Source organism: Schizophyllum commune (assembly GCF_000143185.2).
Source record: "Schizophyllum commune H4-8 unplaced genomic scaffold SCHCOscaffold_17, whole genome shotgun sequence".
NCBI classification, from domain to species: Eukaryota; Fungi; Basidiomycota; class Agaricomycetes; order Agaricales; family Schizophyllaceae; genus Schizophyllum; species Schizophyllum commune.
In genome coordinates, this window is record NW_026089554.1 from 102,225 (window position 1) to 117,936 (window position 15,712).

The 15,712-nt window shown below is 60.4% G+C and overlaps 7 protein-coding genes across 7 annotated transcripts; 3 read left to right on the forward strand and 4 right to left on the reverse strand.

The window, feature by feature from the left end:
* Positions 1–941: 941 nt before the first annotated feature.
* On the forward strand, positions 942–1,454 carry SCHCODRAFT_02521308 (uncharacterized protein; the record flags this gene model as incomplete). Its single annotated transcript, XM_003026429.2, has 1 exon — positions 942–1,454. The coding sequence occupies one exon, from the start codon at positions 942–944 to the stop codon at positions 1,452–1,454; it is 513 nt and encodes a 170-aa protein (XP_003026475.1).
* A 35-nt stretch (positions 1,455–1,489) lies between these two features.
* SCHCODRAFT_02129692 (uncharacterized protein) lies at positions 1,490–1,877 on the reverse strand. The gene has a single exon (XM_050341885.1). It carries the CDS (start codon positions 1,789–1,791, stop codon positions 1,525–1,527), a length of 267 nt encoding a protein of 88 aa, XP_050197000.1. The 5' UTR covers positions 1,792–1,877; the 3' UTR covers positions 1,490–1,524.
* SCHCODRAFT_02644894 (uncharacterized protein) lies at positions 1,636–2,655 on the reverse strand. Its single transcript, XM_003026537.3, has one exon. The coding sequence runs from the start codon at positions 2,597–2,599 to the stop codon at positions 1,964–1,966; it is 636 nt and encodes a 211-aa protein (XP_003026583.1). The 5' UTR covers positions 2,600–2,655; the 3' UTR covers positions 1,636–1,963.
* Positions 2,656–3,356: 701 nt separating this feature from the next.
* SCHCODRAFT_02673672 (glycoside hydrolase family 47 protein) lies at positions 3,357–9,873 on the forward strand (the record flags this gene model as incomplete). Its single annotated transcript, XM_003026430.1, has 14 exons — positions 3,357–3,462; positions 3,846–3,909; positions 4,293–4,420; positions 4,595–4,725; positions 6,123–6,219; positions 6,507–6,605; positions 7,107–7,208; positions 7,343–7,516; positions 7,653–7,825; positions 8,508–8,634; positions 8,723–8,832; positions 9,067–9,170; positions 9,419–9,484; positions 9,723–9,873. 14 exons carry the CDS (start codon positions 3,357–3,359, stop codon positions 9,871–9,873), a joined length of 1,632 nt encoding a protein of 543 aa, XP_003026476.1.
* SCHCODRAFT_02644899 (uncharacterized protein) lies at positions 9,639–10,274 on the reverse strand. Its single transcript, XM_050346408.1, has one exon. It carries the CDS (start codon positions 10,079–10,081, stop codon positions 9,890–9,892), a length of 192 nt encoding a protein of 63 aa, XP_050197001.1. The 5' UTR covers positions 10,082–10,274; the 3' UTR covers positions 9,639–9,889.
* SCHCODRAFT_02719337 (uncharacterized protein) lies at positions 9,948–10,887 on the reverse strand (the record flags this gene model as incomplete). Its single annotated transcript, XM_050347081.1, has 1 exon — positions 9,948–10,887. A coding segment is annotated over one exon (634 nt), but the record flags the coding sequence as incomplete, so codon positions are not given.
* Positions 10,888–13,530: 2,643 nt separating this feature from the next.
* On the forward strand, positions 13,531–15,386 carry SCHCODRAFT_01109319 (uncharacterized protein; the record flags this gene model as incomplete). Its single annotated transcript, XM_003026431.1, has 10 exons — positions 13,531–13,664; positions 13,721–13,827; positions 14,059–14,088; positions 14,210–14,279; positions 14,342–14,367; positions 14,417–14,441; positions 14,633–14,675; positions 14,737–14,843; positions 14,913–15,000; positions 15,072–15,386. The coding sequence occupies 10 exons, from the start codon at positions 13,531–13,533 to the stop codon at positions 15,384–15,386; spliced, it is 945 nt and encodes a 314-aa protein (XP_003026477.1).
* Between the last annotated feature and the right edge of the window lie 326 nt (positions 15,387–15,712).

Below are 15,712 nucleotides of genomic sequence, written 5' to 3' on the forward strand. Positions count from 1 at the left end.
GAGGCGCTCGTCTGAACCGATGTGAAGGAGCTCATCGCACTCGAAGCGAAAGAGCTCATCGCACTCGAAGCGGAAGCGCTCATCCGAATCGAAAGAGAACGAGGCGCGCTCAGTTCGCCGAGGCGCGCTCAGTTCGTCGAGGCGCGTTCACTGCCAGACGAGCCAGGCGCGCTCACTGCCAGACGAACGAGGCGCGTTCACTGCGAGACGAACGAGGCGCATTCAGTGCCAGACGAGCGAGGTCCGTCGTCGTTCGCTTGAGCTCGCGGTTTCTCGTCGTCGACGAGGCGCATTCAGTTCGTCGAGGCGCGCCTAGTTCGCGACGAGCGAGGCGCGCTCACTGCGAGACGAGCGAGGCGCGTTCAGTTCGTCGAGGCGCATTCAGTTCGTCTAGGCGCGTTTGTTCTCGAGGAACGAAGCGCGCTCAGTTCGTCGAGGCGCGCTCAGTTCGTCGTGGCGCGTCTCGGTCCCGCGGGCGGGGAGATGGAGGCGGAGAACGCGGGCGGAGAGATGGAGGTGGATAAAGCGTGCAGAGCGGAGTACGCGGGTGGAGAGGGTAGAGTTGGATAAAGCGTGCAGAGCGGAGGACGCGGGTGGAGCAGAGGCGGAGAGAGAGCGAGGAGAGGGCGGAGGACTCGTCCAACAGATCATCCATTATCAGACTCGTCTACCACACTATCGGAGGAGAGGCGCGCGCTGGCCACCAGCCGGCCAATGTGAGGAGGTCAGGAGGAGTCGGGGGGTGTGATTGAGGAGGTCAGAAGGCGGGTGGGGAGCTCAACCCATGCGAAGTCGAGGAGGTCGGGAGGGGTGAGAGGGGAGTCGAGGAGATCAGGAGTGATTGGGGAGGTCAGGAGGGGTGATGGGGGAGGTCGGGAGGAGTGGAGGAGAACTCGCCCGACTCGGGGTGAAGGAAGGAGCACCGCCCGCCGGCTTGCTAAATGAAGAGCCTTGCCCGCCCGCCTGCTCTCTTGTCCGCTGGCTCTCCCCGCCGACCACCTCCCCCCACCCGCCAGCCCGCCTGCCCCCCCCCCTCACTCTCCCACCCGCTCGAGCTCTCCAAGCCTCGCGTCGTCAGCTGTCTCTCCAGGCCTCCCCCCACCCGCAACCAGGAGCCTCACCCGCTTGCCCCCAATAAGCCTCTCAGTCTCAACGACCTTCCCCCGCCCGCCTGCTCCCCTCGGGTCCGCACGCCCGCTGCCTCGCGGAACGCAGAGCTGGGGCGTCGCCCACTATCTCTCACCGGGCGTCGCCCACTTGCTCTCTCCTCGACGGCCTCGCCCGCCCGCCGGCTCTCGCCGAGCCTCGCTCGCCCCCTTACTCTCAACGACCTTCGCGACGCCCACTGCTTCGCGGAAGGAAGAGGTGGGGCGTCCCCGCAAGCGGGTGCCTTCGCCGTGAGGGGGCGTGAGAGGGAGAGGGAAATGACGCGGCGGGGCGTTCCCGCAAGCTAGATGACGAGCTGGGGCCTCGCACGCTGCCTCGCGGGACGCAGAGCTGGGGCGTCCCCACGAGCGGATACTGTCAATGTGAGGGTGAGGGTGACGCGGGGTCGTGGGGAGAGGTAGAGAGCGAGGGAGGGAGAGGGAGAGAAGGGAGGGAGAGGGAGGCGTGGGGGGGGGGTGATGCGGGGGCGGGGGGGGGGGAAGGGAGGGGCATGGGCCGCCGACTGGGGGGCGGTGCATGGTCGTCCGCCAACTGGGGTGCATGGTCGTCCGCCGAAGCTCGAGCGCAGTCGTCCCCGTGGCTCGCTCGTCCCAGTCGTCCCTGTGGGTCGCTCGTCCCAGTCATCCCCTTCGACCCATTCGTCCCAGTCGTCCCAGTCGTCCCAGTCGTTCCCTCGTCGTCCCCTACGACCCAGTCGCCCCAGCCGTCCCAGCCGTCCCAGCCGTCCCCGTGGCTCGCTCGTCTCCCCGTGGCTCCCTCGTCTCCCTGTGGCTCCCTCGTCGCCCCTGTCGCTCACTCAAGCGCAGCATGTCTCAGGGGAGGGGAAAAAGGTTGGAAGGGGGTGGAAGAGGCGACGGGTTTTGTAGTGAAGCGTGAGGGGAGGAGGGGAACGAGGGGTGGAAGGGGATAGGAGGCGATGGGTGGAAGGGAGTGGAATGGAGAGGACGTGGAGAGGGGGTGGACGGGGGAGAGGAAGGGAGGGGTGGCAGGGGAAGGGCGAGGGGAATGAGAGGGGGTGGTGAGTGGAGGGAATGGGGAAAGGAAGGGAGATGGAAGACTGCCCGTCGTCCTCTGGCTTGAGCGAGGTTGCGCCGCTCAGAGTTTTGAGGTACGGCCGAAGGCGTTTGGGTGAGTGTCGATGGAGACGCGGCATCCTGGACCGTACGCGTTGGATCGAGAAGCGCACTATGTAATATGGGGGGAAGCTGGGAGGGGAGGAGCGGGCGAGAGATGGGGCATCACTGCGGAGGACGAGGAGCGGCCGAGAGATATGGCTGAGGTGAGAGATGAGGTTAGGGTGAGGGAGGGCATAGGTTGGACTGCCAGCGTCGGTGCCTAGATAGACCGACGAGACGTGGTTGCAGGCTCTATTGACCTGATAGACGCTTGCTGCGCAGCGCTTGTTCGCCTTGTCTGAGTCTCTGCCCTTCATGTACTCGTTTTGTCTCTGGCGTCCATGTACGCGAACTCGGAATACCATTGCTTTTCTGGTGATCATGAGCAGAGGACATGGATACGACAGGACGGCAGAAGCAAGGGGTAGACCTCGGACCGACGCACCCGCGGTGATAGGCGGGGTGATAGTGGGATTCGCTTGGCAGCGGCCGGCACGAGGATCCGCGGGGAGCCGGTACGACGATCCGCGTCGAGGAGACCGAGGCGCCGATCAGGCTTGCCGCCACGTCTGTCCGCGCTTGGCGTGAGTGTGTCTGCTTGACGTTGTTGGCGACAGACGGCCCACGTTCGCGGCGACACACGGTTGACGTTCGGCGTGTAAAGGCAGGCTTGAGATCGTCATCGGCACACGCCTTGACATCGCCATCGGTGTACACGCTTGACGTCGTACTGCCGCGGGTGCAAGAAGCAACTAGGGCGATCCCCGCGTCGATCCTCGTTCGCCAGTCACCACTTCGATCCTCTTGTACCAGTCACCGCGTCGATCCGGGCCTGAGGTCGACCTCTGCCTTCTTCATCGTCAGCTCGGGGTGCTCGCATCGTTACACGCTCGACACCCTCGCTGTACGAAGACGCGCAATCTCTATACGCGCCCGCGTCCGTGCTCGCTATACGCTCGGGATCCCTAGCACGCGCCTCGTTCGCGCTGTTCGCGTTCTCCACTCACCACCTCAAGACACCACCTCAACACACACCGCCTCTCACCACTTCTACCGCAATAACCTCTACCCTCCATGCGCGCCCTCTACTCCCCCGACCGCCTCCCCGTGCGCATCATCGCCTCCGGTGCCGCGATCATGCTCGGCCTCTGGCTGCTGGCGTCCGTATTTAGGCCGTTTGGTGAGTAGCCGACGCTCTTCTCGGTACGCCCGGCGCGCTTCTCGATACGGGGTGATTGTCGCGCTTCGACACGGGGTGATCGTCGCGCTTCGACACGGCGTACTTGTCGCCCTTCGACGCGTCGTCGTCGCACCACCATGTATGCGCGCCGTCATCGAACGCGTCCTCTGATGCCTTCCTCCGCTCCTCTCATCCCTCTCCTTCCTCCCTCTTTTCCCTTCCCCTCCCTTCCCTCTCGTCCATCCCCCTACCCTTCACTAACCGCTCCCACCCCCCAGGCCCCCCAAGCCCCGCCCTCTTCGACCACCCACCACCGCCACCTCCGCCCCCGCCGCCCTTCATCCCGTTGCACGAACCCATGCGACCACCGCAGACCCCCGAAGAGGCGAAAACGTGGGCCGACCGCGCCGACCTGGTGCGGAACGCGTTCGTGCACGCGTACAATGGGTGCGTGATCGCGCTCTTTTCTTCTTCCGTCTCGTCCGCTTCTCCCCCCTGTCTCCCTCTCCGTCGCTCCTCCCATCTCCCTCACCCTTACCCCGTCCCTCTTCCTCCCTCACGCCCCACTTCCCCCCTTGCCCCCTCACGCGCGCTCGCTCCCAAGGCCCTTCTGACGCCCTGCTACTAACGCCCCTGCCAACGTCATACTACGAGCACCCCTTCTGACGCCCTGCTACGAGCACCCCTGCCAACGCCATGCTACGATGCCCCTTGCTCGATACATCGCCCCGCAGAGCTAACGCCAAGCTACTGTTACATACACGCGTGCTGACCCCTCACACCAACACGCGCACTCCCCTCCGTATGGCCTGCAGCTAACCCCCACACAGATACCGCCGCCAGGCCTTCGGGCACGACGAGGTGCGGCCCGTGAGCGGGAAGACCGCGGACACCTTCAACGCCTGGGCCGTCTCCGCCGTCGACGGGCTCGACACGATGTGGTTGATGGGGTTGGAGGGTGAGTGGGGTGGCTTAAGGCTTGCGCTTGTTCGAGTTCGTTGGGATTGGGAGTGGGATTGGGATTAGAGGCGGCCGTCGATTTCGCTGGAGGCCGTCTTCGATTTCACTGGAGGCGGACTCGGATCCGGCGGAGGCCTATGTGGGTGGTGTGAGCTGACACCCTCCCCCCTAGACATGTTCACCGAGGCCGTCGACCTCGTCTCCCAACAAACCTGGTCCATGCCCGACAAGAAGGCCGCGCCCTTCTTCGAGACCACGATCCGATACTTGGGCGGGCTGCTGGGGGCGTATGCGCTGAGTAAGGTGGGTGGTTTCCTTGGGTCATCTCTTTAGCCGCCCCCTAACCGGGGGCCTGCACTTGGATCTCCGCCTCCCCTAATCCCCAACCCATACTAACCCCCTTCCCTCCCCCCCCTTCTTCACCCATACTAACCCCTCCCCCCCTCCCCCTCACCCTTACTAACACCCCCCCAGCACCCAATCCTCCTCTCCAAAGCCGACGCGCTCGGCGCCGCGCTCCTGCGGGCGACGAACACGAACACGACGGGCGGGGCGACGAACACGACGGCGGGCCTGCCGGCGTATGGGGTGAATACGGTGAGGTGGGTAGGGGGTGGTTTGGTTGTTTTGGGAGGTAGAAAGATCTCGCGACGACGGCCATGGTGGCATTCGGGCTCGCCCTCCTCCCTCCCCCCTTCTCCGTCCTCTCCCTCTCCTTCTCATCCGCTCCGCCCCCCCCCTTTCCCCGCCCTCTTCGACTATCACTCACCTGACTCCTTTCACTCCCCCCTCGCCCTTTCGTTCCGCCCCTGAATATCAACACTAACCCCCCCTTCCCCTTTCACTTCCCCCACCCCCACCCCCACCCTACACACACTAGAATACATAACTGACCCCCCCCCCCCCCCCAGCGGCGAAACCCACCGCGGCTTCGCGGGCGCGAGCGTGCTGCTCGCGGAGGCGCTCAGCTGCCAGGTGGAGTTGTGAGTGTTGTGGTTTTTGTTTGTTGTTGGGTGGAGGGTTGGTTTTGAGTGGTTTGGAAGGGGGGAGGGGGTGGATGAGTGTTGTTGGGTGGTTTTTTGGTTTGGTTGGTTGGTTTGGAGGGGTGGTTTTTTACGCTACGAGTTGAATCCTCGCTCGTTCCTTGCAGGACTTTGGCCCCTCGCCCTTGTCTTGACCTCCCATTTCTGTCGTCCTCTTGTTGCCTTCGCACCTCCTCCTACGTCCCCCCTTCTCCTTTCATCCCCTCCTTCCCCTCATCCTACCCTCCCTCGCCTCTCTCTCGTCTTCGCCCCCCTCTCTCGTCTTCGCCGCCTTACTCTCCTTATGTCGCCTTCCCCCCTCTCACTTATCGAACGCTGACGCCCCCTCCCCCCAAAGCAAATACCTCGCGCACCTGACCGGGAAGCGGGAGTATTATGAGAAGGTGCGGTGGTCAGCTCCATGGTTTCTGATTTTTGCGCTTGTTATTCTCGCGAACCCTCACGCTTCACTCCCGTCCACCCCCTCCTATCTTACTTCCCCCCCCCCTTCATCGCGCCCATCTCCCCCGGTCGTCCCGCGCTTGCTCCCTCTTCCCTCCCTTTCGCCCTCTTCCCTCCCTTCCCTCCTTTTCGCGCTCTTCCCCTTCCCCACCCTCTTCCCCACCATCTCCCCCCCTCCAAACCACTCATCTCTCCTCCCACTAACCCCCCTCCCAGGTCGAACACATCAACGACGTCCTCCTCTACAACTCCTCCCACGCGGACGGCCTCTACCCGAGCGCGTTCGATCTGGGGAGTGGGGTGGGGCGGAATTGTGAGTTTTTTTTTGCATGGGAGGGGGGGGGTGGGGTTTGGGTTTTTTGGGACCGGATATACCGTTGTTGCGCGTGTTTGGGCTTTTGAATGTGGGGGAGAGGGGGGGAATGAGAGCGGGTGGCGTGGCGTGGCGTGGGCGGGTGGCGGGGGAGGAGTGGGGGTGGGAGGGCTGTGGCGCGCTGGACGATCCCCCTTTCCCTCCGTCGTCAGACGCCCCAATCGCAGGCATCGGACGCCCCAGTCGCAGGCATCGGACGCCCCAGCCCTTTACTCACGCATTCCCAGTCCACTTCTCCGCGGGCGCGGCCGCGGACAGCGCGTACGAGTATCTCCTGAAGCAGTGGTTGGTGAGCGGCAGGAGCGAGGGGAGGGTGAGGGATCATTGTGAGTTGGGGGTTTTTTTTTGTTCTGAGTTGAGGGGTTTTTTTTGGTCCTGAGTGGTTTTTTTTGGTCCTGAGTTGAGGGGGTTATCTTCCCTTGGACGACTCGGCGTCGACTGCCTTTTCTGCCCGAGCGTGCGCGGCTCTCTCTTGTCGTCCGCGCGCTATCGCTTGTCGTCCGCGCGCTATCGCTTTTCTGCCCCGAGCGTGCGCGGCTCTCTCTTGCCGTCACCGTGTGGAGCCTTTGCCGGCTCTGATCCTTCGCTGCCCTCGTCCACCCCTCTTTTACCTCCCCCCCTGTCTACCTTCTTCCTCGCTCACCCCTCTTCCTCGCTCACCCCTCCTTCCTCACTCACCCCCCTTCCTCGCTCACCCCCCTTCCTCGCCTCCTTCCCCTCCTCGCTTACCCCTCAAGCGCGCATTCCACACCGCGCACTGACTTCCCCCCATGCCCTCCTCCCGCACCGCCCATGCCCATCTAGTACGCTGATCTACTCCTCCCCAGACGTCCACTCCGCGAACGCCATACTTGCCAACCTGGCGTACGTCTCGCCGAGCCGGGGGCTGCTGTACGTGACGGATGCGATCAGAAAACCGAGCGACCCCGGTAAGAGCCCCGTCCCTCCTCATAGCGTACGCCAGGACTCACGTGGGCGGGCATCATAGACGTGAAGGGCGGCAGGCCCTCAGGCAACACCAACGCAGGTGGCAAATCCTCACCCAACACTAACACCCCCACAGACGTCAAATCCCCCAACACCGACGCCGACATGCAAGCCGCCTCGCCCTACTACCTGCGCGACACCGCCATCGCGCGCGGCCGCCCGTCGCACAACTTCGAGCACCTGACCTGCTTTTTGGGCGGGTTGTTGGCGCTGGGGGCGCGGGCGGTGCCGGAGGTGGATGGGCGGGCGGGTGAGTTTTGAGTTCCTCGTTGGCGTGATATCTCGCGCGCTGTTCTCATGCCGCTCGCTCGTTTCCTCCTTCCTTCACTGCCCACCTCACCTTCCTCGCGGCTTGTCCACACGCAAACTAACCCTCCCGTCTCCAGTAACCAGCACGCCAGCCGGCAACCTCACCCGCTCCGCCCTCAACCTCCCTCACCCGACCTTCACCCCCCACGACCGGCAGCTGCACATGTGGGCCGCGGAGGGGCTCGCGGAGACGTGCTGGGCGACGTATGCGGATATGCCGAGCGGGCTGGGGCCGGATGGGGTGGCTATGGTGAGTGCGATTGTGTATCTTGGAAGTGAATGGCAGCGTTTTTTCGTTTCATTCATCGCAGCGTTCTTTCGTTTCAATCATCGCAGCGTTCTCTCGTTCATCCATTTCAACGTTTTTTTGTCTTTGGAGAATAGGACAGCGATCACGCTCATCTTCGCATGCCCTGTTCTTTGCATGCCCTATTCTCCGTCTGCCCTGTTCTTTGCATGCCCTTCCCACCCCATCGCCTCGTTCGCCCTTCTCTCCACGGCCGCTGCTCTGCCTCTTTCCTTCCTGTTTCCTCTTTCCTCCTCCCCCCTTGCGTTTCTTTCTTTCCCCTCCTTCTCCCTCCTTCCCCCCGTTTTCCCCTCCCCCCTTCCCCCTCCCTCGTTCGCTCCTCCCTTGTTCGCTCCTCCCTCGTTCTCCCCTCCCTTGCCCTCCCCTCCCTTGTTCTCCCTCCCTCCTTCCCCCGCCCGCCCGTTTGCCCCCCCCCCCCGGCCGCCGCCCACCCCTACATCCCTCCCCCCCCCACACGCAAAAAAGAGCAGCAGACTAATGCGTCGCATAGGGTACCGGGGGCGGACCGCCGACGCCGTGGCTGGTCGCGGTCGATAAGTGGGAGAGGGAGGGGAGGAAGGGCGGCGGTGAGTTACAGGCACTGCGTATGCACGACCTGAAGGCGCTGCGTATGCACGACCTGAAGGCCTTGCGCATGCACGACCTGAAGGTTTTGCGTATGCACGAGCTGAAGGCACTGCGCACGCACGACCTGAAGGTTTTGCGTATGCGCGGTCTGAAGGCGCTGCGTATGCGCGACCTGAAGGCCTGGCGTACGCACGACCTGAAGGTTTTGCGTATGCCCGACCTGAAGGCCCTGCGCGTGTCCGATCCAAAGGCTGACTCGCCGCTTTCCCCCAGACAAGCCCCCAGGCGCGCGGCGCGTCGAGCCCATCCCCGCCGACGCGGAGAACAGGGCGCAGGCGCTGGACTATAGGGTGCGGAGTAATTCGTGGTTGTTGAGGCCGGAGGTGCGTGCGGGTTTGGTTGTTCGCGCACCGGGTCGAGGTGCTACTGCGACGGCGCTTCCTTCCTCCTCCCCATTTACACCCTTTTGTGCCTCGCTGTTCGCTGCATAAGAGCCTCGAGCGCTGTTCGCTGCATAAGAACTTCGAGCACTGTTCGCTTCGCCCTTCCTCCTTTGCGCCTCGCTCACCTTCCCCCACGGCTCACCCGCCCCCACGCTAACGCTGATCCTCCCCCAGACCATCGAATCCATCTACCTCCTCTGGCGCACGACGGGCGACCCGGTGTGGCGCGAGCGCGGCTGGCGGCTGTTCCAGAGCATGGAAAGGTGGTGTCGGGCGGAGTGAGTGGTTTTGGCTATGGATCTAGCGTTGATTTGTGCGAGGGGGAAAGGAATCGCTTTGATTCGAGGAGGGAACTCTCAAGGATTCTCTGGTGGCTGCGTTGTAGGCCGAGGAGAGGGCGAGAGCTAGAGGAGGGGGGCGCATGGGACGAGAGCAGACGGCGTTGGGACGAGGACAGACGGTGTTAGGACGAGAGCAGACGGTGTTGGGATGAGCTACGAACAATCGGCTGACGACCCTTTTGTAGGTACGGCTACAGCGTCGTGAGCCAGATCAACACGGACCATCCGCGGATGACGGACGAGCAGCCGAGGTGAGTATCTCCTCGTCATGATACATGTGCGTCGCGCTCGAGGTGCGCTTGCCTCCCATTCGCGCATTGCGCAAGCGCGTAAACCTAATGCGCAAGCGCATGGACCTGATGCTCCGAAAGGGCCTAATGCTCCCGAAGGACCTAACGCTGCCAAAGGACCTAACGCTGCCAAAGGACCTAACGCTGCCAAAGGACCCAATGCTCCCGAAGGGTGATCCCACACTAACCTCCCTCCCAGCTGGCTCTTCGCCGAGACCTTCAAGTACCTCTTCCTCCTCTTCACCGACGAGGACCTCCTGCCGCTCGATCAGTGGGTGTTCAACACGGAGGCGCACCCGCTGCCCGTGTTTGAGTGGCGGGGGTGGGAGAGGGAGGCGTATGGGATTTAGGTTGGGTGCGTGGGATTTAGGCTGGGTGCGTATGGGATACGAGGTGGGAGGCGGCTGGGATATGAGGCGGAAAGCGGATGGGATATGAGGCGGGTCGGGCTGGCCAACCGCTCTCCTCGACAAGGTGCGGACGCGCCGGGGGCGCGCCACCCGAATCGGGCGGAAGGGTTGAGGAGTCGGGAGATATGTTGAGTCGGGAGAGATGCATGCTGAAGACAGAGAGGGAGGGAGGCGGAGAGAAATAGAGAAGCAACAAAAGCAATAATCATACCGCACCGCGATAGTGAGTGCCGACCAGCATACACGATTACTTACCACTCTTTAATGGGACTTTGGATTCGTCCGCAGATACTTTTTTTCCACTCGTTCATTGCAATAACTTATTCATCGTTTTTCTCTGATGTTCTAAGACTGGTCAAGTTGAGACTGGTGAAGTCGGCCTTCCGAGACTGCTCAAGTCGGTCTTCCCTCCGCGGCATATTTGAGTGCGAGTGCGACAAACGCAATGTACGCTCCTTTCTGCCCTCTCCCTCTTTGAGTGGCTCCCCGTTTTCGACCTCTAGCATCCCGACTACCACGGGCGCCCCCTCGCCTTCCTTACGCACGCCTGCTAGACACGCTCTTATGCGGCCCCGGGCGTCCTCGGTGTCCTGCTCACGAGGCTCGGGACGCTCGTTCGTCGGAATGCCGGCGTCGTTAGCAGCGGTGTGCCACGCGTCGCATCGCCGGTGCACTTGAGACGGCATACTTTCGCGCGGCATCCTGAGGAGGCGGGCGCGCTGCGATCCGTCGTGGGGATGGCGATACAGCAGCAGCGTCCTCGTCAGCTCCGCTCTGTCGTCGCAGAATGGCCGCGTGGCGAAGGCGATTGCTGGGCTTTTATGCGTGGCGTTGGCATTGAGAGCCAACGTCGAGGAGGCTCGGATACGGAAGCGGGAGATGGGCGAGACGTCTGGGAGGCGGTGGAGCTCGTATGCGAGCGTCGTGCGATGGAAGGTTATACCTGGGGTGTATTGATGGTCTGTGTACGATTAGGCAGAGCTTGATTAGCCCGCAGATACTCATAGCTATAAGGATACGGACAAGCGACTGCTTATGGAGCTGGAAATCTTTTCTCGCATGCGCCCCCGCGGTGCGATGACTTACGGAGTCAAGTGAAAAGGTCAAGATACGCACGAATGCCAGGCTATTTTTCGAGTGTTGACACCTCAGGGTCAAGTAGATGAACGCTAGAGCCCTAGCGCTGCCGAAGCTTTGCGATTGCCGATTTGCAACTCCTGAGATATCGACTTACCAGGGGAACTCGAGCCAAGTCGTTGCATGTTGGTGATCGCTTGCCAATCGAGGACAAACAATCATGACTGCATTGTCAATGACGACGCACTATACTTGCTGCACATCGTATACGAGATCGACATATGAAGCGCGATCCCTACAAAGCCGGATTCTAGCCGGTGTCAAGAATTTGTCCAGCAAGCCTCGCCACCCGATACTGGGGTGAAGCATCGGCACCCGATGACACGACCGGAAGAGGGCTAACGCACCTCAAAATAAGAATGGTTATCCACGATACCCGTGCGGATATCCGACTGCAGGATATCCGTGTCCAGAATATCCGCGTCCGGGTGGAGGCGGCTCAGGCAAGAACACGGTGCGCCTGACTACCCGTGCATGTTCAGATAGGTCGCACTCATGGACCAACTCGGGGGCAGCGGTGTATCTGTCAGGGCGCACTGCGTAGTAGATGCCACTACGACTGTCAGTCTGTTACAGGATTCCATGGTTAGCCGTGGGTGTACGAAGGGTGCGCAATGCAAGGAAGGCACGCGACATAACGGGAAGATGCGGCACTGACTATGGGCGGGGCGATCACCTCTAGTATTACTCCCGGGGGAAATTTGTTGCCATAATGGTTGGTGACCCTATCCTGTGAAGCATTCGTCAGTCGAAAGTCCAGCGAAAAAGCGCTGGTAATGCTGCATTATGAGGCAATGGCGAAACGCGCCCGAAAAAACAGTGCCGATATGTGCTGTCGCCGTGTAGAGGACAGCACGTTGGGGGTCAAGCCGAGTACTCACACCAAGCGAATACGGCTGCATGGCACGCCGAGCGGAGCCAGCGAAAGGAAGGGGCGCCACAACGAGGTTCGTCGGGATGCATTTCGTGTATTGAAGACGTCGATGAGTGCTTAAGCACGTGGAATAGGGTACTGACTGACCTGTTCAGACATCGCGCAGCGTGCCCTTGAAGCAAGTTTTTTTTTTCGTGGAATAGATAGAAGTGCGCTCCGGCGCGAAGAAGGGGCGAAGGCGGGGTCAACTCGAGGACTGTGGATTACCGTTGAGATTCAAGGCCGCCCTTATATGCGTCGCCGTCAACTTTGGCGTATATAGAGGCGTTCATGGACTATCCTCCAGCGTTCTCGAGAGGCCGGACAGTGCTTCGTTGGCCCGCGCTGGCCACTTCGTGGGTCTGAGCGTGAACGAAGCGCGCGAGAGGTCTATTACCTTGCTATCAGCATGTATGAGCAGACAAGTACTTGCCAGGAGGGGAAAGAAGACTTCATCTGAGTTGCGATGGAAGTCTGCCTTCCGCGGTCCCTGGCGGTCGTCCCATCTGGTGAGTCGGCTGGTCGTTTGGGTGCCGCTTCCATTCTTCTCCAGAAATATCATACCTAGAGTCGTCATGGAATGTTCGTGCGTATTGAATGAAGCTTTTCGCGAGAGGGTCGAGTGCCGTGAGCTGAATCAAGTACGACGCTGGCGCGCGCGGCGCGCGCCATTGACTTGCAATGGAAGGTCAAGAGGCGGATGTCCAGATACCTGACGGCCATCTCATGTCTCCAAAAGACGTCCATTAAGCGAACACACATCAAGGGTTGACGCGAAGGCTCGGATTGAATGTGGCGACATGGGCGGAGGCAAGAAGCGCGTGGGAAGGAGGTCCTCCACCAACATGGATAAACAATTCGGCGTTTGCCGGCTCCTTGCTTTCCGCCATCACGAGCGCTGCACATTTCATCTGGAACATCTCAACCTGGAATACATGAGGAGAATCAGATCTCTGTGGTTTTTGTCGGAGCTGCACCTTGAGCAGATGTTCAAGCATGATAGCTAAGCCCGAGCACACGCAGCAAGCACACAGTATGTTCCTTTATAGATGTATGCATGTTGCTGGAGTAAGCAACGCGCGAGGCTACAGAGTGGATTTGGCGATTTGAAGACGAGCTTGAGGTGCTCTATAACTGCATGTCCTTTCCAGGTGTTGACCGTAGCACTTACCCTTCCACGAATGCTCGCCAAAACGCTCTATATACAGCATTTCCAGAGCTCTGAACAGACCCTCTGGCGCTGTCCTAAGGCTTCAAAGCAATTTCCTGGCCCGGACACCTCGTACCGCGCCTACATATCATTTTCCCATCAGCAAACAATGCATCGCGAGATCTTCGAAATTCGCACGTCCGGTGCCGGTCACCTCGCATGTTCTCAGCACGCATATTCGTCGCCCGTGCTTCTCGTCAAAGGCACTCAATATATAGGGCCTTCGATGCAACGTTCGTCTACTGCCTTCTCTCCTCCCCCCTCTGGCTCACAGGCTCTGACTGCCAGGGTTATCGGTTCCTCTTCACCTCGCAATTCCCGACCACTGACCGTGACGATGGCCACTTCCGCTCCTTCTACGCCTTCAATTCCAGACGTGCGAACCTCCCTTGGGCCGATACTCATCTCCTCTGTCCTCTCCTGGATCCTATGGGGCATGCTTACGATGCAAGTCATACGCTACTACTTGTCGTATGTGCACCATCATCCCTGTCCGCCTCCTCTGAACGCTCACCACATCGCTCCAGGTATCAGCGAGACTCCTCGGTCATGAAGAGCATGGTTGGCCTCGTCAGACTTCCCTCCGATGTTGCCGGGCTGACAAATGGACCCGCAACTAGGTCGCCTCCGTTTGGTATGTTCGCGTGAACGCCGCCATTGGCGCAGTATTCATCGGACACAGGTTCCTCGACCTATCTCACGCCATTGTCTTATTTCGTGGAAGTACGTCAGTGCTTTCGCGCTGCTGTAGGGCTTGCTCAAGATGCATGATTCGCCAGTTCATCAATGCCTTGTCAACGATTTGTATGTAGGATCGGCCTCTGGTTTGATCAGGGAGCCCTTCTTTTAACTGATATTTCGAAAGCGGCCGTGTGGTACCTCTCGACAATGATCGGTGAGTGAAGGTGGTCTGACGAACCTTGTCCTGAGCACTGAGTCACCCCTTCCTTCGCAGCGTGATGGTATTGATTCCGAGACCCATTGGCATTGTTCGAGGCGCTGACGATAATCACAAGGGCGAGATCCCACCAAGGGTGTTGGTCACGATCGTCGTGCAGGGTTTTTGCTTCTGGAGGATATGGAAGCGTGCGTCTCCATCCTCCGGGAATTTGAGTTCGTGAGGCTGATTTTGCGCTAGTGTATCGTAGCTATGTTCCGGTCGCACTATACGTGCGTGAGCTGGTTGTTCGTTCAGATTGCATGCGCTAACGATCGTCTTGAAGGTGCTTACGACTTTGCTACAAATAGGTGCGCCGCGAGACCTCCTCTTGCCGCTTCGTGGGTTAATCGTCGTGGTCAGTATTCACCGTCGGTACGTGTTCTCGCTCCAGTATTCCTTTATCACGCTAATCTCTCAGCCAGCATACATGTTGGGCTCGTACGTCGTGGCGCTCTTCTCGTTCGCTATCCCCTTCTTAACCACGACTCCTCTTTTAAAGCTTCGGCAACGTATCGGCCGCACAAAGGAGGTTCTTCCTCGACGTGAGCATCCACGCCCTTCCCCCATTGAGTCCGTTGATTTACGCCCATCCTCCATCTACAGCTGGCCGGCTTCGGCTACCTCGCCGCCGTCTTCGTCGCCGACTTGACCATGGCGGGCTTGTTGACGGCGCTGCTATATAGGCAACATTTGAAGACACCGCTGAAGAAGTGAGTTTCCTTTCTTTTGTTGCTCGTGGTCTAGCGAGATTTGTCATGGGGTTGACGACCCCATCTTAGCACCAGCGAGATGCTGCGCCGACTCCTGTACTTCTCCATCAATACCGGGACATGGACCGCCGTGTTTGCGCTCCTGGCGATCATCTTGGTTAGTCTCTTCGTCTATTTCTCCATTCTTCGTCTATCCCTCCATCCGCTCATTCCACCCGCCACCCCCAGTCCATCCGCCCCGTCGGCGATGCCTACTACTGGACCATGTTCGACGTCGCCGTGTGCGGCATCTACAGCAACACGCTCCTCGTGAACCTCAACGGGCGCGACTACATCGTCGGCGAGGAGGCGATTACGCTCTCCTTCCTCAAGCCCTCGGGGGACGAGTCGAGCTTGACGGCGGGCGACTCCAGTAACATAAAGGGCGACTCGAGTCATAAGGCAGGCGACTTAGGCACGAAGGCGAGCATATTGGGTCAGCGCTCTGACTCCCTGAAGGCGGGTGGGGAGGAGGGCGAAAGTATCGCTCAACCTCGCTGGTGACCGGCGCCGCGTTTGTCTTCGAGGCTGCGAAGCGGCCGGGCGTGTAGCGTGCGAGCAGTAGGACCATCATCTATGGTTCTTCGCTTTATTTATGCGCTATCCTCACGATGTGCACTGTGCCGCAGAGTGCTCGTAGCCCTCAAATTATACACAGCTCGGTCCTGTCGCGATGCTCAAGCCATGTATGGCCTACATAAATAACCCCACCAGACTTAAAGTCTGAGCACGCGGTTTGGATAACGACGTACAAAAAGAGCGACTACATATAGCAGAAACCCATCACGTCCGGGTCGCACTGCTATCCTCCATATCCGACATCTACAACA

What these genes read in the sequence shown, in the direction of transcription:
- SCHCODRAFT_02644899 (XM_050346408.1), bottom strand. Translation starts at nt 10,081, where the DNA reads ATGCATCTCTCCCGACTCAACATATCTCCCGACTCCTCAACCCTTCCG.
- SCHCODRAFT_02644894 (XM_003026537.3), bottom strand. Translation starts at nt 2,599, where the DNA reads ATGAAGGGCAGAGACTCAGACAAGGCGAACAAGCGCTGCGCAGCAAGC.
- SCHCODRAFT_02129692 (XM_050341885.1), bottom strand. Translation starts at nt 1,791, where the DNA reads ATGACTGGGACGAGCGACCCACAGGGACGACTGGGACGAGCGAGCCAC.